The following is a 23,830-nucleotide window of genomic DNA, read 5'->3' on the forward strand; positions in this document are numbered from 1 at the left end:
ATGCTCTGGAAAAAAACAAGTGATCAATGGTATGCAGCAACTAACTGAGAAGTATAAGAAACTGAACAAGGGTCCTGTGTGGTCAGACACAATGAAGTTTATACCTAACAGTGACCCTTTTCCACAATTCGGTACATTCTTAGCTAATTCACTCCTTGCTTCTGAGGTAATTGATCTTCCAAAATTCATCATTGTGGGTAAAAAGATTGAAGCTACAATCATCACCAAGGATAGCATCCCTATGATGTAGCAGTTAATGTTAACAATCAGTTACTTGTTGCTGACTATAGTAATCACTGCATAGTCATGTTCACTCTTGAAGGTCAATATGTAGGCAAGTTTGCTACAAGAGGATCTGACAGGGGTCAGTTATAAAGACCATATGGTCTTGCCACTGATGCAAATGGTTTTGTGGGTGATCACAATTACCATGTGTCTGTGCATGTTCGACTATGTTGGTAACTTCATTCATTCCTTAATTTGGATCTAATGGGTCTGCTGAAGGTCAGTTTGACTGTGTTGTTGGCATAGGTCTCAGTCCTAATGGTAGCATCTATTTTAGTGACCACAACAACAAAAGGATTCAGATTTTTTCCAACTACTGACCTTAAACAAGTTTTATCTTACAAGAAACGTACACACAAGTATAGTGTATTCATTGTTAACATTGTTGTACTTTAATGATTTATTTGTTGCAGTCATGATCAACAGCGGATATTTGCTTTTGCTATATTATGATGCACATCACACAATTCTATATAATATGGATTTTACTTTAAAAGCTATATTAATTTTACAGACCGTGTACAAATTGTATGAAGATCATGTCTCAACCACGAAAGTTTGTTCCACAAAGATTACGGCAATACACAAAGTTTAATACCACAAAAATTTCTTGCCGTACAGTATACATATGATAGTACTGTTATATGGACTATCTCTAAAGAAAATACATAATTAATTGGTTAATCACAATAAGTGTAGCTACAGCCTTTACAGTAGAATTTTAAGGCTGTGCAGAATTGTTATTAAATGGATTCAAAGTCACAAAAATGATTTGTCATAATGGAATTCATGATACATGTTTAAAAGAGTAGCCACTAAAATAATAACTAAGAGCACCAATGAAAAAAAATACCACTTTGAAAACCTAGCTATGTATCAATGTTGAAAAAAGCAGGGATACAGAAAGTTGTCATTAACCTAAACACAAAATTGACTTAAGTGTAAGTGTCCAGCATCACCCAATGTGATCAGTTGATGATGATCAGTAGCATAATCAGGAACAACACCAACACTGTCATACTAGGCAGTTGACCTGCAGCTGTCAACAAAAGACAGTATCCTGTAGTTGACCAAAACATTTCTTTTATTATACTTACTTGCTGCTCCATTGCCATTATTTCCTAGGACAAACAAACAGAAACACAATTAGTCATTGTATTGTATTATGTACAGTATACACTGTGTGTATATTGTTTGCTTTTATATTAGGACAAATTGTAGTACTGTTTAAAGACTATTATTATGGAGCATGAGCAAAGCTGATCACTATGTACATTAGGGCAGAGACCATACCCCAGTGCTCAGGTATACATGATGCCTTAACTGAATCCAGTTGTAATGAAGGAAAAAGTCAGTGAATGGAAACAATCTATGACCTAGAATAAAGTATCTATTACTGTATATAAATTATAGCTTTTCTTGATCAAGAGAAAATTAATTGATATAGTGATGTCCCAACATTTTAACCATTATTTGGCAGTGGAATTTGCTCATACTGGAGCAGAACAACTGGACAAGAGTAGCTATTACATATAATGGACAGCTTATACAGATACTCAAAAACATTATTAAACTTGTGAGTGCAGCCTGGGGTGCATATGGCCAGCAGTGCAGCAAAACTGATATCTGAACACTAGTTTACAATAGTCAACAGTTTGATGCATCTCAGTGTCTGAATGGGACATATGCTAGGGTTGGCAATGAAAAAATCAACCTCTATAGTTTCTCCTCCAACTCTGGGTGATCAATCCTACCCAAGCCTACATCAAAACCGTAAGGTAATAATGCGGTGATCCCCTTGCTGTTTCTGTAGTGCGCATTTTAAATTTTCGCGATTTTTCAGGTTTTTTAATAAAAATGGGCAGCAGCATCATCGATGCTGTTTAGCATGCTTCAATGTTTCTATGAATGGTACATTACCTGGTGGTCATCATACTATCAAAAACGGATACGTAGTCTTGGGGATATGGATGCTTCGTGTTTCTAAATCATGGCAGGAGCGAGAGCATCAGCATGCGTTGGCACATAAACACTGTAAAGCTCCACTTAATAAGGTCCAAAAAGGTGTCCGGTAGTTAGTAAAACAACCTCGGATTTCACTATGTGAGGTTGATTTTTCATTGCAGATCCATCAAGCACCGTTTTAGTGAAAATTAAAATACAGCGAATCACCTTTTAAGTAAGTTTATTTTGTAGAGGAAGTCACCCAATAACCCAAAAGAGTACTGGACAAAATTCTAGATGTTCCTGCCCATTTTTATGAACATGAGCCGAAATCAGTCAAAATTTACGACATGGCTATAGCCCATACAAAAGGCATTTGGTCTCTACCGCACCCATTGTTTAAAACTAGATCATTGGTAGGCTCTATCCCCTAAGTAATAAGTTAATCCAAAGAGGGTTGATTTTTTCATTGCCAACCCTACATATGCATTGGTGTCAATGTTTGCTTTAAGGTCTTGTTTGGCAAACTTAAACACATGGTATTTGTACATGATGACTGCACTATGTAGTTATAGTTACATCAAAGTACAATTATGATATCATAGTTATAACAAGTACACGAAAAAATTTGGAATTTTCAACTAGAGTAGGGACCATAGCGCATCGATAAAAAGTACTGAAACAAGTTGGAGTAGTCCATGATATTAAATCACTGTAATACAATAAGAAGTGTTATATCCCTACTGTGCTCAAGTTGGAGTAGTCCATGATATTAAATCACTGTAATACAATAAGAAGTGTTATATCCCTACTGTGCTCAAGATACCATAATGGAAATGCACAGTAGGGATATAACACTTCTTATTGTATTACAGTGATTTAATATCATGGACTACTCCAACTTGTTTCAGTACTTTTTATCAATGTGCTATGGTCCCTACTCTAGTTGAAAATTCCAAATTTTTTCCGTGTACTTGTTTGTTAACTTTTTTGTAAATAATTTTATTGTGGCTGGTGAACCCACGTATACCGCATCTGAAAAGGCACCGCGTGCCCCAGCTATATCAATTATTGTGTGAAAAGTGAAGTATCCATTACGCTTTGTTGTCAGCTGTGTTCAACCCGTTACACAGCATTTTGAATCAAGAACTTGTTGAAAGCATTTCGGGTCGATCTGAAAGCTTGTTTGGCTTAGTTTTACCTCACCAATACTGCCTCGTCATAAGGGAAAATTGAGACTGATTTTTGGGTGATATTATTTTGTGGGCCATGCCTACTCCTTTGTGGTCCCTACTATTACAGTTACTATCGTACTGTATGATAAGCCCTACTCTACCTTTTACACATTCGTTAGCTATAACTTTGTTAACAATGATGTTACCAAATAAGCTATGATTTCTTTGTACCTGTCATAGGTTAGCTATACAGTACACATTGATCATTGTAGTGGGAATATTATGGAACACAATAAGTAATTGTTGCACATAAGGATGATGCTGTTAGAGCGACTGACAACTGACAGGGAATTGTGACAAAACATAATATGCAGGGTTTCTATGAGATTATGCATTTAATACATTATTATTCATGCATTTAATTAGAAGTTTTGTATATGCATTTTTACACTTAATAGTGTTATTAAACAGCTTTAGATAGTTATTTGACTATTCCAATCATGTATGTATATGGTTTTGCTGACTGTGTAGACAATAGTAAGCACATGCAAGGATACATAAAGAAGTGCTAATACTGTAATAGCAAAGAATGTGTTAGTCGCAAAGAAATGCGTTTAGAAATGCAAGCAGTTAAACCTAGCCGCTAAACAACAAACACACTAATACTAAACAAGATGTCTTATGCGTGTATCTTGTCGACGACGTACGATAGGTCCTGTATAAACCAAACGTCAAATCACAAATGTATTCTAAAAGTTTGGTGCGATAACACGTGTATTCACAATGATTATGGAAGCCCTACTGATGAGCAATGGTCGCGATAAAGAAGGATCAAAGGAAAATCAGTAAGCAATAGTGCATACATTGTAGGATATTTAAAATACTAAAAGTTTCATCTCCACGAAATTCGAAGCATTTCCGCCAAAGAAGTAAGGCTGTAGCTGTAGCCAATTTTCTGCTACGCTTGACTGAATTTATCAGGCAGGCAGTGAGGCAGTAGAAAATTTGCGAATATATATTTTTAAAATTTTGTAGCACCTAATCGAAAATGTTTCTGGTCGTTCTGAAGGCATGTTTGGGCCTGACCAATACTGTCAAGTGGTCATGAAGGGTTTGCAAAGATGATTTTGGCTTGATTTATTTTTGTAGACCACGCCCACATCTTCGTCATCCCTACCATACAGTACTATTGTACTGTATGATATGAGTCTGAAGCGAAGCCACGGTTGAGTGTTAAGGTTATGGTATATTTTAAAATGTGTGGGCGGAACAAATTACAGAACCTGCTCTAAGGGATAAATAATTTCACCAACTGTGTTGTGAAAGTAATACAACTATTTGTACTTGTTTGTTTATACTGCAGAACAACAACTGTTCTTGGGTGTGTGATCCATGATAGATCGATGTTTTTCAAAAACTTGCTGCCAAAATCCAGACTCACAGATTACTGAATCCCTATAATATTGACACAAGTAACTAAGCAACTAAAATATCCAAGTTCTGTGGAAGCGATATTCAAAGTTACTGTTTGTGAAGATGTTTTATTAAACTTTAAGTAGTTTCTTTGAGCAAAACAAGCTCTTCGAAGGCTTGTATCTCTGTCACTGGGAAGAAATACACCAAAAACGCTTCAACAGGACCTAATAAATTTACTGTATAGTATCACCATGCCCCAGAACTGCCCATAGAGCCTATATACAGCTTTTGCGGCATTTGGTGGCAGAAAAACATGGTAGTGACAGCTGGAGCTGAGTGATGTACGGGCTGGCTTACCTGTCTTGCTACAACAACTTGTAGTGTTCCACCTGCCTCAAACTACATTGTAGCGATATATATAAAACATGAAATATTATATAAACCTTTCATGCTGCTAGACTCCATAGACTGGTTTATGGCCTTCTCAAAATGTATCGATAGGCATTCAAAAATTTGAATGATTACCCATGACTATACCATAATCTTAATAGCTATGATTTCATACAAATGAATGTGATATAACTGGCTTGTAGCATCAGGTAAGAAACAAAAAAAATTGACCTGTTTCAGTATGGGGCTGTGATTAGTGCTGGTGTGGTATTTCGTGTACAGTGGCAGCTAGGTATGTGCAATGTTCTGACATGGAAATTCTTGATTTTTCCTTGGAATGTACTGCTGTGGAACTTCAGAAATGTTATAATTCTTCACCAGAACCAAAGAAGAAAAGGATTTCAAAATGTAAATCAAGAAAATCATGTACTCTCACCTTCTTTTCGTTTTAACAATACTCTTACTGAAGAAGTGACTAAATTTTCTAAGAGTATAAATTTGAAACTGATAAGAAGTTCCCTACCCCAAAGGAGTTTCAGCAGCAAAAGTGATTACGTTCAGGCACTATCGAGCTATGGAAGTGTGAAAACAGTGTTTTTTTTTTTTTGGTTCCTGTACCACCCTGTTCACACTAGCCCTGTAGCACGGTCCGGAATGGTACAGTTCGATAAAAAGTGCAATGCAGTGAACAACGTCCGTACATGGCCCAACTGAACCGAGCCAGCCCACCTGATTGAACCGGGCCAGCACGGTATGGTATGATACACCAGACACACAAAATAATAATTTTATAACTCAACATGCAATGAAGAAGGGCCCAGAAATACTGTTCGATGTGAGGTTCAGCACAAAAGAAAGCCTAGTGACAGTTATGAACTACTTATTATTGTGGCAGTTACTGTTTTACTCACTTCGATTCATGGCGCAATTTCTGCAGTACTACGTGGCCACCTATCTATTGCTGTCTTATTGAAATGAAAGAATTCCTATACAAGAGGCTTCAAGGGTAAGAGCCGCATCCAATTTTAGTAAGCAAATTAATTAATGTTTAATTGTGCGCTTATGGGAAACTGGATGACTTAGCAAGTGAGACTGCGTAGTGTTAACAGAGGCAATACTGGGCCGTACCAAACTGAGTTAAACTGAACCGTGCTATCGTGCTAGTGTGAACGGGCTGTGAAATACACACTTTTCTGTTGCACATCTGCACTAGCTGCACTTGGCCGTGTGTCCTGATAACCATAATACAGGGTATGTTCCTGGGCTGTTAAAAAACTTACCAGGATTAGTACCATCAACAGGTGCTAGTGTACAAACAGTATATGTACGTAATCTTCCAAATTATCTACTGGGTACAAGAATGTTCCATAATAATAAAAAGCATTATCTTGCTCATGCTATACAAAAAATGAGTATAGCAGTACTGTATAGTAGGGATCATGGAGGTTTGGGTTTTCTTGCCCTCCAAATCACCCAAAAACAGCCTCACTTTTCTTCAAAACAACTTGGCAGTATAAAAATGCCTTCAGAGCAATCCCAAACCTTCCAGTGAGTTTCTATGTAATTTTAAAAATTTTCTATTTAACTGAATTTCTACTAACTAACTGATGCCACATAACTTGACTATGGTTACACTATGGATTTGATTTCTTCACTGTTTGACATTGCTTTGGGCTGTGACGTACATTTTCACCAACCACAACAGCTATAGTGCATGCATCATGGAATTACCTTTGTCCTCCTTTGTGCCCTATTTCTTTCTCTTCTGCCTCAAAGGTGTTGACTTGCGGTAACGCATGGTGGCTTCAGTGCAAGCTGGCTGCTATGAAAATCATCCATAATTTTTGTAGTGAGTGCATTGATTGCAGAGGCCCTTCTTATGCTGTTCTTTGTTTGTAGTGCTGTATACGATGTGAGTAGAACACACCTGGAAATAAAGTGGAATAGTCTATCACTTCCCAGTATAATTGATAGTAATGGTGTACGTTTAATTGAAACATTTTCTGTAGTTACTGGATTGATTGCAGAGGCACTTCTTGCACTGTTCTTCATTTGTAATGCTGTATAATGGGTGGAACAAGGCTGGAAATTAAGCGAAATGCAATGCTTTTCTGTGATTAATATGTAGTCAGAGTGCACAAGCTCTGAACAGCAACATTCTTTTCTTTAAAGCAATATACGTGGTTCAGCAGTGATTGTTACAACAGCAGTAAACAAACAAGTAGAAAGAAAAATTAAAAATTTTTATATTTGAGTAGAGATCATAAGAAATAAAAAGGAAGGCAGGTCATCTATACCTGCAGCTATACTAGTGAACATTTAATCCCTATGGTAACAATGGCATATAGCTATTTTTATTTGACTGAAGTAGGTATTAAATGTATAGGTGCAGGTGTACGTCGATGACCTCCTTTGTTTTTGCATGCTTTTCATTTCTATGACATCTACTTAAATATAAAATTTCAAAATATTATTTTCCTTCTCCTTGTACTAATAAAGCACTTGGCTTCACTTCATGTTTTATTAACATCTCAGCTATTCGTATATCACTCACAGCAATGTTTTAACATTTGTAGTGAAACCTATACATATCGGCGTTGAAACCGGGTCACTACTGCTGACCCGGATGACCCACTGACCCGGATTTGACCCAGATTAATTAAAGCCGAGGCGTGCGATAAGAGCTATGTTTCGAGCATTCGATTTGTGTTGAGTAAACAGGGGTGGATCCAGACTTTTAGAATTGTAACATCAGCCTAGCTGTAGGTTGAAGACCAAAAAAAAAAAGGTCTTCACCTACTAACAATAGCTACCCCTCACCATAGATAACCTCAGTTTTGTGCTACATACTGCACTTACTAATAAATGGGCGTGGCTGAGCGTATGTTTGTAACGTGATAAGTGGGCATGGCTCACGAAAGAGCTACGCGATAGCATTTATAAGTTTCCACGTTGTCAAACGAACAATTTCATTTCTCACGTTATCCAATCCGGGTCAGACCCGGATGACCCGGAGAAAATGTGACCCAGTTGACTCGACCCGGTTTCAACGCTGATACATATGCCTTAGAGAGCTGAAATGGTTCAATTGTATATGATAGTTTTTGCAAACTATTTTGAGCATTTGATACATGTCAATACTGTCAAGATCACAACTACAAATGCCTATAAGCACATAGAGTTTTTGAACTACCAATGTTATAGAAATTAATTGTAAAAAAACAGTTATAATTATATATGCAATAATCTTTGCTATGAAGTACTTCTACTGATGTAAACCACAAAATGGAACACATCCAAAATCACACTTACTTGTGGTGTTGCCTGTAGGTGTAGGTGACATGGATGTGGTCATGGTAGCCAATGTGGTCCTGGTAGCCGATGTGGTCATGGTAGCTGATGTGGTCATGGTAGTTGATGTGGTCATGGTAGCTGATGTGGTCATGGTGGCCATGGTAGCTGATGTGGTAGTAACAGAGGTTGGCACAGCTACATCAGTTGATGACATGTCTGGTTGCACTGTTGTACTTGATGGCATTACTGTGGTCGTAGTCGTGATGGTTGTTTGTGATGGCATCACGGTTGTATCAGTAGCCATTGCCACTACAAAACAAGCAGTTTGTGGATCAGTATACCGTATAAGTGGAAATATTGGCGAGTCAAATATTTGGCGATTCTAACTAAAACACCGATTGGCGTCATTTTAATTTGGCGAATCCGTCAAACATTTAGGTTGGCGAAATTTTAATTTGGCGGTTCCGTCCGCGTTTTTTACGAGATTTGTATTATAGCGCGCGTTAATTAGTATTCTGTCATGGATACACATGCTGTCGATTCCTGCGTTCGTGGTTTCCAAGTGTATAGTGATAGATGGACCCCAGCCTTAGGAGAAATTCTCGCGTGTGAAATAGAGGACGGAAATGCCAGCGACTCGTACGCGGTCTCGATTAAGAAGGGAAGTGAAATTATTGGACACGTTCCGAGAAAGATTTCGGCAGCTTGTCACTTGTTCTTGGGGTTTGGTGGATCATTGAGCTGCATTATTACTGATGCACATCGTCGATATTCTTCTGACCTGCCACAAGGAGGGTTAGAGATCCCGTGTAAACTCGTTTTTGAAAGCACCATGAGCAGCAATTTGGTACCCAAAGTGCGAAGATTAGTGTCGACATGTCCTCCAATCGAATTAAAATTAGCAAAAAAGGCACCAAAACGAAGTATAAAGGAAACAGTACCAGGTATTCCTCCTGATAAGAAAATACGAGTGGATGATGATGTGATTGATCTTGATTCCATCTCAACAAATGACAATCACCAGGAAGGAGTGCCATGGTTAAAGTGTGAACGTCAGCTTCTGAAAACTACAGACAAAGATATGATATTGAAAGGTTCAGTTTTAAAACATAGTGGGATTAAAATCTTAAACCTTGCTGTCAGAAACATACCGGTAATGTACTGATAGGCTAGAATACCATCATCCGTACGTAGTTGAATAATTACTATCATTGCTCTAATGTTTTTAATTTAATACTTAGTAGTAAACCTTTAAGTGTCGTAATGGCTAAATGATGCACTTATGTACAATTATCAATCCTTTCAGGGGCGAGGAGTCAAAGGGGGCTCTTGACCCCCCTCCAAAATTTTTTAGCATACCAAGATCGAGATACTCTAATAGAGCAGTCACTCCAATAAAGCAGTCACAGTATTAGAGTAGTGTGTAGTGAGCTATGTAAGGATTTTTATGTACTTTATCAGTGATAAATGTGTAGTTTGTGAGGTGGGCAGCTATTGTCAGCAGGCTGTGACCTTATTTTTTTGTTTTGTTTTTTTGGTCTCACCTTACCAAACTAGACAATGTAGTGCCTCACAGTTCATTTTGACCCCCCCCCCCCCCCCCTTTCCATAAACCTGGATCCGCCCCTGCCTTTTGCTTACAAATACACTGTCTTTTTTAGCTATAGCCATCAGCTCTAGCAGCACCACAAGGCTATGTCTAAATATTATTACTGTATGCACACAGTACACGAAACATAGTAAGGTAATACATGTTTTTTTTCCATGCAGGTGACTCTTTGACTGACAAACATATTAATTTTGCTCAGAAATTGCTTAGCAGGAAATTTAGAGTTAATAGGCTACAATCTACACTGACTCTAACCAAGTCCAAGAGGCTAACCGCTAAGAGTGCATCTAACGCTCTACAGATACTCCACTGTAAAGGGTGTCATTGGATTGCTGCTTCCACAGTCAACACCTATCCCAAGCTTGCTGTTTATGATTCACTGTATTCTTCCATTGATGAAGCCACAGTTAAGATTCTAAAGCAAATGTTTGGGGCTAAAGTAGAGGTTGAAGTGAGAGATGGGCCAAAACAGGATGGTACATCTGATTGTGGGCTGTTTGCGATAGCAACATGTGTTTCAATAGCCAGCAGTGGAATCCTGCCAACAAAATTTGACCAGAGTAAAATGAGGAGGCATCTGATAGAATGTTTTGAACAGCTGGAGTTAGAGCCATTTCCTGTAGCTGATAATGATTAGATGACTATAGATGATTTGTCTAGTGATTAAAAAAGTTTAATTTACTGTACATATTGACATACTGTACAACTATAATCATTTTAAATGCTAGTTATTAGTATACAATTCAATTATAGTACTCTTTACTAGTAGTTCAAAATGATGATTTAAATGTCAATGATGTCATAAATACCAGATTTCCTAAAGCCGTTAATTGCAACTTCTGGTCTCCTTTCAAGTGCTTGCCACCCTGAAATAATCCAGTTTGCACTAGGGTTCTTGATGACCGAAAGGCTGACATCCACTTGAACTTGACTGACAGGAATCGTCTTGAGCTTTTGTCGAACTTCAATAGCATACCATTCCTGAAACTTTCTTTTCATGTGATCTTTCATAGGTTTGTTGATAGAAAGATCTACTGGTTGCAACTTATCAGTGCAATTTGGTGGCAATTGTACTGGTATAATTTTGTTCCGTCGTAGCAATGAAATGACTTCATCTGTAGTTTGCCCTCGAAACCCATCAAATATAGTGATAGCAGGGTGTGTTGGTGCTAGCTTTAAATCCTTTCTCCTTTGTGACACAAAAGGTATTATGATCTTTCTAATGTACCTCTTGGTAGTCTCTTCGTTTGACCAACGGTTTTCACTATGCCAAATGTCCCATCCTTCTGGAAAAGTCACTGTTGGGTGACATTTCGTTGTTTTTCCTTTATACAATAGTTGAGGTTTAAGGTACTCACCACTTGCAGTCACAGCCAGTACAGCAGTCAACTGCCTTTTGTCATCAGCATTTGCAATAGGTACAACTTTTGTGCCCCGCTTCTCCATTGTCCAGTCACTTGTGGGAACAATTGACAGACCAGTTTGATCCCAGTTTATGATAAGTTCTTTGGGTACTTCATTCATCACAATCTCAGCTGCTATATCTGCAAGGAAAATTTCTTTTGATTCGTCAAATAATCTTGTAGGTAGTTTTCCAGAAGTAGTACATTTCCTTTTAACATAACCCATCCTGATGAGTAATGATCTGGCCCAGCTTTTAGTGATTTCAATTTGTTTGAGCTTAGACATATCCCTGGCTCCAACTATGCCCTCTGCCGCACCCATTACCACAAGAGTGTTGACAGATCCATTTACCTTTCTGAGGGACTCCACATACTCTTGTACTGCTGCATCTAATTCTTGACCCAACATTAATGGCCTTCCTCTGTCTTTAGTGGGCAACTTCTTAATGACAATTGGTTCAGTTTCTGGTGCTTGACCTTTCTTTTTTCTCTCTTTGATTTCCTCATTCAGTTTGTCAAAATACTCCATCTTCAGTCGCCTGCAAGTTGATTCATTGATGTTAACGCCCCACACTTTAGAGTAATGCTTTGCTGCTGTAGTAGGCCCATTATCTAAGGAATACTTTCCTAGTTCTGCGCGCTGTTCGTCGGTATACGAGTTATACTTTCCTCGAGGCACTTCTTTAGAAGCTGCTTCCAATGCTTTAGCCACGGCTCTGTCTGCACTTTCAATGTCTTTACTAGTTAATAGAGAACTCCCGATGGATTGCTCCTTTCGTTTGAAGAACTTAAACAGGGTTACCGCGGCCATCTTAGAAAGACTAACGTGCGAATAATTTAAACGGAACTCCCTATATTTGGCATCATTTTAATTTGGCGGTACGTTCTAATTTCGCCAAATCGCCAAATTAAAGTCACCACCAAAATTTCCACGTATACGGTACATAGAGTTGGGGTGGTTACTTCAGAACAGTAACAAATTACAGTAGTTACTTTTATACCATGTAAATTTTGCAAAAGGTAAGTTAATGGGGCTTATGGCCAGACAATACATGTGTTTGCTTAGTAATGTGTATCTCTACTTCTGTGTAAGCTATAACAATTTTGTAAGTTTCAATAAAATTGCCATACATTTCTACATCAGTGATGAAAATGTAAATGTGACCGAATTTGACAAAACAAGGCTTCCACACACATCCAATTTTCTGACTTTAACCAACTGTAACTTGAATACTTAGTAAGCCATTGATCTAAAATTTTCACACAATTCTTCCATAGCATTGTACAATTCCAGGTCAAAATTGGAAACTAATGCTATGCTCCTACATTGAGTTATGGTGATTCGAAGTCATAAAAGTGGATGTGTGTGGAAGCCTTGTTTTGTCAAATTCAGTCACAAATAGTTATCATGTCCACAGAATAAGGTATAAAATTTCAAACTTTGAAATTATGGTCAAACTTTGATGGGCTATAAGCCCCATTTTGTCACACCGGGTCACAATTATGCTTGTTTGTTAACTTTTGTAATGATGATTCCACTCAGATGTGTCTTAAAGGGAAGAATAAAACTATATATACACTTCCCCAAATATTTAATTTAGTTACCAAGCAAAGTAGTCATTTCTGTTCAGAAAATAAATAATCATGGAGTACAAAACACAGAATGTGTCAACTTGTTTTGGTTTATAGGATGAATGGTGTAAAATTGCAATTTCTGTGGTTACTAGCAACTATGTAACTATTATAACTAGTTACTATAATGAAAGTTACAAGATAACAAGAGATGTAACTAGTTATATTACTACAAATGCAATGTTGTCTCACACGAGTGCAAGTGATTAAAAATCTTGCTAATTGAAGGGAGTGGCAACTGTTTTGCTTGTGAGTATTCATCCCGTTTCATTTTGGATGAATAATCACATGAAACAGGTACTGCACTCTTTACTTAGCATGTTTTTTAATTGTTTGCACTTGTGCAAGACAACATTGCATTTGAATTTTACGTACGTACCGTAGTTACTTTAAAAGTAATCTATTAGAAAACTTAGTTACAAAAGTAACTCACTGTAATTACTGTACCCCAACTCCGGACATATTATACATTATGTCAAAAAAGATACCTGTAACCATAATACTATTATGATGTGTGAACATGACCTGAAACTATGTCAAAAATAATCATGGTAGTGGTTCATAATAGAAATTGACAATGATTTTTGTCAAATATTTTAATTGAACACTCATCTAAACACTACCTTAGAAAATGTCACCCATCTCAAAAGAAGCCTCAGAAATTAATCTGCAAGTAGCATAGGTCCACTAGTGAGTATAAAGCCCAATGAAATTTAATAAAGTGTTTTCTTCTAAAACTATATGCCACTTGTGCTTGTTATAAGCTTAAAAGACAATCTGAGTGGAAAACTGTATAGCTCTTTCTTATTATCATTTTCTCCATGTCCATGACCTATTTATTGTATTGAAAACATCCATAAGTTGTTCTTGTAGGTTTATTTAGCCATTGATCTGAGCAGCAAAACTAGTTTTTTGATATAAGACTGACGACAACAAAGTTTATGTGATGATGATTAACCAATCTAGCAAAATTTACATGTTCATTTGGAAATCCTATCAAAACCTATATTCTAACCACAATATACTTAGTTCATGCCAGAACAGCAGTGCTGTTACCTATTATTTTACTTTCTGTAATTAACTACTGAACAAAACTGCAAATTTGAGTAGTGGTCACAGAGATAAAAAGTAACAAAACAACAAACCTGCAAATCCTAGCTTGCAGCCATACACTATGACTCGTAATTAGCTAACATGCGTTGCATGAATTATTAGCAGCCTGAATGCACACAAACTAGTTTAACAAAGTAACGCACGCATAGTTCAACCATAGTTTGGCATGGTAGACGTTCATTAAGTATTTTGGAAGGTTTTGGCAATCCTTTCTATTGTGACACACGGTGAAGTATTTCCATGACATCTCCAGGACTTGTCCATTTACATTAACAAACATAACAGCAGCGTTAAAATTTAGATATGTCTATAAAAGCAATCCAGTGGTAGAACTCATGTTGGCTGGGGTGATTGACCACTCAGTGTGGCACAAGCTATCAGCCTGCACTGGCTTGGGTGATTAGTCATACTGGTGTGAGCACCGTGGGCTATTAGCCTGCACTAGAGCATGTGGGAAACTGTGCTTTATTTCCCACAAAGAGTGCTTTATTACACTGTACTGAGTGCTTTAATTCTATACAATAAAGCACTCTTTGGGCAATAAAGCGCTGTTTGCCCTAAAGTGTACTTTATGCACACTTTTTCCTTTGATCTCGCCCATGCAAAGTTCTATAACTACAGCATACATATGATGAGAGGCATAATACACTAGAATATCAATACACCTACACTACTACTACCTTCTTCATTGATGGTGTCAGTCACTATATTGGCCCAGTATGTCGCAAATGCTTCTACAAATGCATACCTGTAATGAATCATACATGTAGTTATACTACTGTACCTCTAAACTAAACAGTGCTATTAGTAAATGTCTTTACAGGATTTAAACCATGTAATCTGAGCGATTCAGCAATTTTAGCCATCAAATTATTGTGGATATACAACGTATACTTGTGAATAATTCCAGTTGCATACATGAATACATATAATGAAATAAAAATCTCACCAAGTAATATATTTTTTAGATTAATGTAAAATCTTTGTCATGGAATTTATTAAGTGTGTATGTGCGTGCATGTTTGTGTCTAATATCTAATACATGTGCATTTGCAGACCAGGCTATATATCAAGCAGAAGGAAATAGAAATTTTAAGTTGATATGGATCAAAGAAAAAGTAGTGAAACAAGGGAATAGCAAAAAAGTATATAGTGAAAACAAGGGAGGTTGCCTATACGTACCTGCAGATATACGAATGGACATTTAATCCCTAATTCAGTTTATAAATGTGACCCAGTCTGGGAAAACAGGTCTTGTCGCCTATTTAAAAGTAACAAGAAATGCCGGTTTTAAGTATTTAGTGTGTTGTAGCTTGCCAATGGTTGAAGCTACGTATGTGTACCAAATTTTCACATGTTTTACACCAGTTCCTTACCTTCCAGAGCATCAACTGTGCAAGTAGCCAACAGCTAAGTTTCCCACCATTTTAGATAGTTTTTAAACCCTGGTTGACTATATCAGGCGAGCTACAAAAGGGAGGAAAGCGGGGGCCTGGAGGGAGGGCAAGAAACTGTTTAAAATTGAAAAGGAAGGTGTAGGGATGAATTAGGCCAAGGTATGGGCCATTCAGGTATCAAAACTGGCTAAAATGAAAGGACATTCACAGCAGATGTCTTTATTCAACACCACGGAGCTGTACAGCCATATACAGCCATCCCCAGGCTGACCAGAGCTCCATTAAGGTCCCACACTGTACGTATGGATTGTCACTGGGCTTGGGAAAAGCAACCAGCAAAACCAGACCACTCAAGTCTAGCTGATTTTGATTGTGAAATTAGTTAGTTTATTCATGTAACTTTGTGTTTTTGGTGGAAAATTGAATCTGCTGACATGGGCGATAAGACCTGTTTTCCCAGATCCAGTCACAAATGATAACTAAATTAGGGATTAAATATATCTGCAGATATATACATAGGCAACCTCTCTTGTTTCACTACTTTACTTTTTATTCTTTAACTTTAAATTTCTAATTTTCCTTCTACTTCAGTGGTGGATCCAGGGGGGGGGGGGGGGGGGGGAGGGGGAGCAGTCACAGTCAGTGTAGCTTACTTATGAAGTTATAAATAGGGATTTTATCTTACATACATGATATATTATATATTTGGTAAAGAATAGCTATTATTGCTGTGACCTTTTCTTTCCTCTTCCCAAATTCTGGATCCGCCTCTGTACTTGTTTGTTTACTTTCTTTATAACATAGTTATGACTAATGAACCTGCACATACCACATCAAAAGAAAGAATGGCACCAGGTATGCCATAAAATTATAATTTTGCATCTGAATGTGCACCCCAACAATCAATTACTGAAAAGTGCAGTGGGCATCATGCTTGTTTTCAGCTATGTTCCACCTGTTACACAGTGATATGAATGAAGAACAGTAAGAGAAGTGTCACTGCAACCACCACAGAAAATACGGGTGATAAGTGTACACAAAGCTGTATCCCGCTACCACGTGTTGACACTTTGCATTGTCAGCGTGGGACACAAAGGAAAGCCCATGATGTGTGTATTGTACATACTGTGTTTGGTGAAAGACACGTCTCGACAAGAAGTGACATCGAACAGTGAAAAATCAAGCCTGTAGCCTTATGCATTGTCAAGTTTGCTTGTCTGAAGGCATCGGTTAGTTAGTCAGTTACATAATTAGTAGAAAATTTAGTTAAATAGGAAATTTCATAAAAACGTATTGGAAAGATTTGGGATCATTCTGAAGGAATTTTTGGGCTTAGTTATGCTATATTATGTTGAACCATGTAATACTGGCTTGAAGAAAAACTGAGGCTGTTGTTCGGGTGATTTTGAAGGGCAAGAAAACCCAAAACACTGTGATCCCTAATATACAGTACTACCATGCTGTATGGTAAACTCATACAGCACACAGACCTAAATCTAATGGCACCAGTTCCTGCGGGTGGTGCAGTCCATGATAGAGCAACTGAAGTCTTCTCATTAGCATTAGTATGTGTAGCAGCAGTCTGTAGGAATAAACAAAACAACACTCTTATCCTGCACCCACAGTATGCATTGGCTTACATTACTACACCGCCCTTGATAATTTGTTCCAGATGCAGCAAATGTTCCGGTGCGGGAGTCATCTGCCACTATCCTTCCTTGAATCATGAAGCCTTTGAAGTTAGGGTCAGACCCACCACGCATTGTAACTGCATAAAAATAATATTAAAACATACACAACATTATATACACTCACTTGTGTAAGTTTGTCCAGGAGTGTACATCATTTCAGTAAATTCACTGAGGTCAACAGAATAAGGAACGTCAGATGTTTGTGGACTACCACTATGACTTGGGGCAATATCAGTTCTAGTGCCACAAGCATCTTCTGGAGCTCCTGAACTTCTACCATTAGCTACTGTGATCAGTAGGGCACAGCTCAACAATATAGCATAAACCTAAAACATGTATCAAATACTGTAGCAACCATAACAAGTAATAGTATAAAGAGTAACATAATATTATTAAAAGATGTAATGTATAGTAACTTCATTTTAGGCCTCAGGGAATTGTGCTCCAAATTTTCACATTATTGTATATATATAATAGTTAGACACCAAGACCAAGGGAACTAAGCGATTTAGTAACCCTGATGGCCCGAGGCTGTAGCGTCCCGAGCGCAGTGAGGGTGCTACTAAGGGCCAGAGGGGTTACTAAATCACTTAGTTCCCGTTGATCGCGGTGTCTAACTTATTTAGACTACAGTTTAAAGTACATACCTTTATAGCCAGAGCATTAGGGTGGCGTGAAAGAGCAATGCAGAACAGCAGAACGGTTTTCTAAAGTCCTTACAGCGTCCACAAAAATAATTATTCAACCGGTAACCAGAGTAACGGCTAGAGCTATAGTAGATACGCCGTTTAGTCTACTATTTGTCCAGAATTATTCGCAGAACACGGATAAGAATCGTATTATAGTATTATCAAGTACTCCAGTGTACATTTCGTGTTATAATTATTTTTCAAGTACAAAATTGCCTGAGGGCGGGTTACTAAATGAACATGTGTAGGTGACTAAATGAGCATGTCAGGTGACTAAGTGATTTAGTAACCCTCTAAATGAGCTATATCATAGTCTAAATATAAATATATATATTAATACAACATCAATATCGTGTCCTGTACAAAAACTCCAATAGCAGCTTGTGATATATTTTTGATATACTACAGCAAACTAGCCAATAGAATCAATATATCACTTGTACATTTCATATATGCATCTGATTGGCTAAAATTTTTTGATAGTGTTTGGTTGTTTTACCAGTTAGGCATGTATGACTTGACAACTACTAGTATCATAGTAACCAATACATGTTACCTAGCAACAATATAGTTGCCTAGCAACCGTTGCTAGGAAACCATTACAAATTCTAAAAATGATTTTGACACCATAGCAATGGTTGCTAAGCAACCCACCAAAAAGCATGTAACTACGTCAGGTTCAAATTTTGTTGCCTAGCAACAGTTGCTATGAATTATTGGACCAATTTTCAAGATTACAGGCTGCAAGACATGTGCATACTCCTTGAGCATATACTAATCACAAGGAATTACTTACCAGTACTAATAATGGTATAAAAACAGTAGAAATTGCTGTTACTGCTTCCAAGCAGGAGACGAGATGTTGTATTAACATATTATACTACAGATATCATCATATTCGAAATATATACCAAAAGATATACATATTTAGGAAAGGGTGCCATAGTGCGAGGCTTCTTCGCCTCGCACTATAGCATCTTTTCTAAGTTTGTATATCTTTTGGTATATATATATTTCAAATACCATGATATCTGTAGTATAACATATATACATATATATATATTATTCCGATTTCTTCAAAAATTCTCATTATACTTTCATCATTCCCAAACTGTATTCATTGTTCTCAAATTATTCCAAGATTTAATTTTTTCTTAATGTTGTCATTATAATACTGTTCAGCAAAATTTGATGCAGCAAACAAAATACAGTTTTTATTTATGCCTATAACATTTATTGCAAAACAGTTGTTTCTCTAACAGTTGTATTAGAGTAGGTGGCTATTTTTAATTAGTCAAGTGTCTCAAATATTATGCTAATTGTGCTCAAAAGGTATTTCAAAATTCCAAAATAATTTCAATTCATTTAGATTATTCCCAAGCATAATTCCCTGAGGCCTACTTCATTTGGGGATATTCATCAGATCTATTATGTTTGTGTTGTGTTCTACATTAATTCTAGTTTTCTTCAAAATAATCTTCCAACCTGACACCTCCATTAATGCATATGCCAGTTTTTTTTTGCAAATTCACCTGGAGCTCATGATCAATTCAATTTGATGTGTTTGTAGCTCCCACCAAGTACATTAAGCTAAGACTTGCACATTTTGTTTTAAAATTATAATTAATTTTTTTTGAAATTACTATTTATTGTGTTATGTTCTTTTGGTTTTCAAGTTGTATGTTTGTGGAAGTTACTGGGGCTATGCTTATGCCTTTTGTGAACTCCTGTCAGCTGACATAATATTGATAAAATTTACAAACCAATAATAACATGCATTTCTGAAAATCAAGGCAATGCATTTATCATACAGTAGGGTAGTACTGTATTAGGGATCATGGGGTTTTGGGCTTTCTTTCCCTTCAAAATCATCTGAAAAACAGCCTTAGTTTTCCTTCAAAACAGCTTGGTAGTTTTGGTTAAGTATAACCAAGTCCAAGAATGCCTTCAGAATGACCCCAATCTTTCCACTTTCTATGGAATTTCAAAATTTCTGAATTTTCTACTAACTGACTGACTGACTAACTAACTGATGCCTTTAGACAAGCATACTTCAACAATGCATAAGGCTATGGGATCGATTTTTTCACTGTTTGACATTGTTTTGTCCTGAGATGTGCCTTTTTGCCACTACATACAATACATGCATCATGTGTGTGTGTGTGTGCGTGCGTACGTGCGTGCGTGCGTGCGTGCGTGCGTGCGTGCGTGCGTGCGTGTAGTACACATGTGCAGTTCTGTAATCGCAATATCATATAGATGGAAAGTTTTGATGGGTGAACGTTTTGCTGTAGAGGGCAGACAAATTTATTCGTGGTTAAACTTTCGTGGTGGACGAACGTATGGTGGTGCCTGCTCAAAGTGCTTAGCCATTATGTAAACAAGGCATACATACAATGTTGGAGCATTTTAGTCAAAAATGCTTGACCATGCTATTCATCAAAGTTTTCGCTCATCAAATTTTTGCATTATACGGTAGCTAATCTAAAAATGCAGATAATTACGGAGTGTTCTTGTATGCATTTAGTAGTTACTGTATGTAAAAGACATGTGTAGTAAATTCAAACACATAGTGGTGGAAACGTGAAGTTCGTAGCATATCCACTTCAAAAGTTACACTGGTGTGGAAACGTTCATGCTGATAATTGGCAGCTTACGCTGTATTATTACGCTTGTTTGTTATTAACTTTTGTAACATATTCTTATGATTATTATAAGCATTTGTAAGGGAAGAAGAGAACTTTACGTAAGTGCACTTCCTGAAAATAATAATTCTCTGGTAATTTCAACTCAGTTTCAACCATTGTTCTGTCTGCTACTCAAGATGAATCATGAGAATAGTACACAGTACATGCCTACTTATTGTGGCTGTAGCATTTATGGTGCAAATATCAAAGAGTACTTTGGCTTTTAAAGTAGCGTATGATTGCTATGTAACTGGTTACTATTGTAACTTATTTACTTTTTGGATGGTTATTCCTAGTTAGAAGTTAATTATATAGTCACAAAGGGCATATAAAGTAATAGAATATTCAATTAGCTACAGTTACCTCCAACTCTGCTTATAATAGAGGATAAAAGGAAAGCCAAAGTGCAGAAGGCAGACACTTATTACTTATTGGAACCAGAGAAGGCACATACCACACAAGAGTTTGTTATTGTGGTGGCCATGTGCTGCTTTGTTTGGTCTCTAGCCTTGTAACTGTGGTCAGGCTGACAGATAGGCTGACCAAAAATTGGGATTTGGTGATTAATAAAAAAATCAATCTTCAGTCTTTTGTGTTGGATATGATGTGATGCATTAAGACTACAGTAGACCCTCGGTTATCCAACTCTCGTTTATCTGAAATTGGAAATGACTTATAATTAGTGACTTAAATGACTTTTTAAAATTAGGTCCTCTAAGATTGAACCTGAGAGTGATCTTAGCAGTTTATCATAATTATCAGAGTTAACTTGACTGCTGTATTAGGGTGACTCCTCCATTTTTTATTGTTATTATTTGCTCCGTCATATAATGATGATTTTGCAATAATTTTTATGTTACAGCATAGATAATAGAGTAAAAGGGATAGGAAATGCAAGCGATTTCCAGTTTGATTTCCGTTACACGTGACTTGAAAGGACAAGACAGTTTTGTGCTCAAGCATGGTAATTAGTGTTCTATGCAGCGTAAATAGTAATCCAACAGACTACAGCAAGTATTTAGGCCTTTGTGAGACTTTGGCGAGAGAATTCAGACTGTAGATTTTGTAACAAAGCGTATTACATTAACCGTAATTGTTACACGCTGTCATACTTTCGCTCATAGTACCTTCATGCCTCGTCCATACCGCTTCTTTTATAGCCGGTTCCACTTTCGAAATCTTGTGGTAAGCTAGGCGTGTCACCAACACAGTCTTTTACCATTGTGTTGTACTGCAAGGTGGTTTAAACTTTTGGTAAAAAATAGAAGATACTTAGTCATTTCTTCAAGCAACAGTTCCTGTTTTGCTCTGATATTTCCTCTGGTTCTCTCTGTTAAATGGTAAGGAATAGGTTTATCACAGTTAAAAGGATAGAATATATTTACGAAGAAAGTAAAGTGGTTTAAAGTAATTTTTGGGCCACTTTTTTCACTTTCAATCTCCTTTAATCTTATGCACAACTTCCTTGAGGGTTGGTACCATCCTAGTTCCCTTGATTACTTACTTGAGTTCATTGTAGCGAAGTTTCACAGTTGTTGGTTGCAAAATTCTGTCGTTACAACAATTTGTTTCTCTTTGATACAAGCGCAGCAAGTGTAACGAGTATGTTCGTGACATAATACACGGAATTCCAATAGAAATGTATGTATTTTGTGACGTCACGTTATTGCGTTTCCTATCCCTTTTAAGTACTCTATTATCTATGGTTACAGTGTGTGTATGATTTTGTTCTAATTAATGCTAATCAGTGGTGGATCTAGAAAATTTCAGAGGGGATTTCAGATTCTACTCCACTTCAGCCTATAGCTGTAAGTTGAAGACCAAAAAAAAAAAGTCACAACCTGCTATTGAACACCATAAATGTGATTTCAAAGGCAAAAGTATGAAGTAGTAAGTCCTACTGTAACACACTATGTATAACTCGTGCCACATGACGAGTTGTCAATAAATTTGGGGCGCCCGCTATTTTCAGAGGGGGTTCAGCTGAAACTATTGCAACCCCCTGTATCTGCCACTGCTAATTGATTGCAGTATTGTTCTTAGGTCATCTAGATCTGGGTCCTGTCAAAAGTGCCTTTGGGTAATAAATCCCAGAGTGTTGTAAATCTGTAGAAGAATTAAAATTTGAGATAGTCTGTTCTAGCAAAGCGGGTTGGGATATAGTAAGGAGATTGGGTGCACTGTAGATTAAGGTTATCTGAGGGTTGAATGATAAAGTATGGCTCAGGCTGTATACATACTAATCTTTTAGGATGACAGAAGCTTTAGGAATTTTATATTAGCATCCAGTGGACCTATATAGGGATCTGGGGGCATGCCACCCTCCCCCCATAAATTTTTGAGAATTAGACTCTCAAAAGTGAATCTGAGAGTGATTATAACAGTCATCAAACTTAATTTGTTCATTACTGTATTAGGGTATATTGATGTTGATTCATACAAGATCAAGTTGATTCACTGAAATTGCAGGATCTGCATAGTAAGCTATTTAGTGTATAAGCCCCTCCATAATCTCTTTGACTGGAGCTACAGCTCCCTTCTCTGCTGCCCGGCCCCTGAATCTATGGTTTTGTTTAAGCTAGCCTGGCGGTGCCCAACCCTTCACATAAAGTAAAAGTCAGCATAAAATACACCTGGTGAACATGGAATACACCAGTTACTTGGAAAGACTTGAAAATGAACAATTCTCTAGGTTTTGGTTGCACTGGTGGTAAAGACAATACTTCATCTTCACATGGGTTTCTTAACATCTCGACAGCTTTAATTTCTGAGAGTGGGTACTTACAAACTCGATACACATTCAACATTATCATGCCAGTAACTGCCTAGGGAAAAGTATAAATGACCAGAACCGGATTCAGGAATGGAATGGAAAGATCAACTTAAGTGCACACTGTTTAGCTCCTTAGTCAAGTATGTTTAATTGTACTTAACTACCTCAAGACTTGACTGTGACATGGTGTTTATTATACTAGTAATACTACTCTAACAAGATTAGGAATTTTAAACTAGAGTAGGGATCAACTAGAATATAGTGCACCAATAAAAAGTACTGAAACAAGCTTGAGTTGGTATATTATGACAGCAAATTTCTGTAACACAAAA

General features: G+C 37.2%; 1 protein-coding gene across 2 annotated transcripts in view; it reads right to left on the bottom strand.

Annotated features, from left to right (window-relative positions):
• Nucleotides 1-1,021: 1,021 nt before the first annotated feature.
• Nucleotides 1,022-23,830, bottom strand: part of LOC136258626 (putative defense protein Hdd11) — a 28,496-nt gene continuing 5,687 nt past the window's right edge. Inside the window, exons 2-8 of one of the 2 annotated variants that reach the window (XM_066051965.1) lie at nt 17,474-17,675; nt 17,299-17,426; nt 17,149-17,240; nt 14,942-15,009; nt 8,523-8,813; nt 1,383-1,406; nt 1,022-1,318 (exon numbers count right to left, since the gene is read on the bottom strand). In XM_066051965.1, coding sequence (XP_065908037.1) covers nt 1,254-1,318; nt 1,383-1,406; nt 8,523-8,813; nt 14,942-15,009; nt 17,149-17,240; nt 17,299-17,426; nt 17,474-17,675 — 870 coding nt within the window. In that variant the 3' untranslated portion in view covers nt 1,022-1,253. Of the gene's footprint in view, nt 1,325-1,382; nt 1,407-8,522; nt 8,814-14,941; nt 15,010-17,148; nt 17,241-17,298; nt 17,427-17,473; nt 17,676-23,830 lie in introns of both variants that reach the window. The other variant, XM_066051964.1, reaches the window with a different exon arrangement.

The sequence above is a fragment of the Dysidea avara genome, chromosome 6 (genome assembly GCF_963678975.1).
Source record: "Dysidea avara chromosome 6, odDysAvar1.4, whole genome shotgun sequence".
Lineage (NCBI taxonomy): Eukaryota > Metazoa > Porifera > Demospongiae > Dictyoceratida > Dysideidae > Dysidea > Dysidea avara.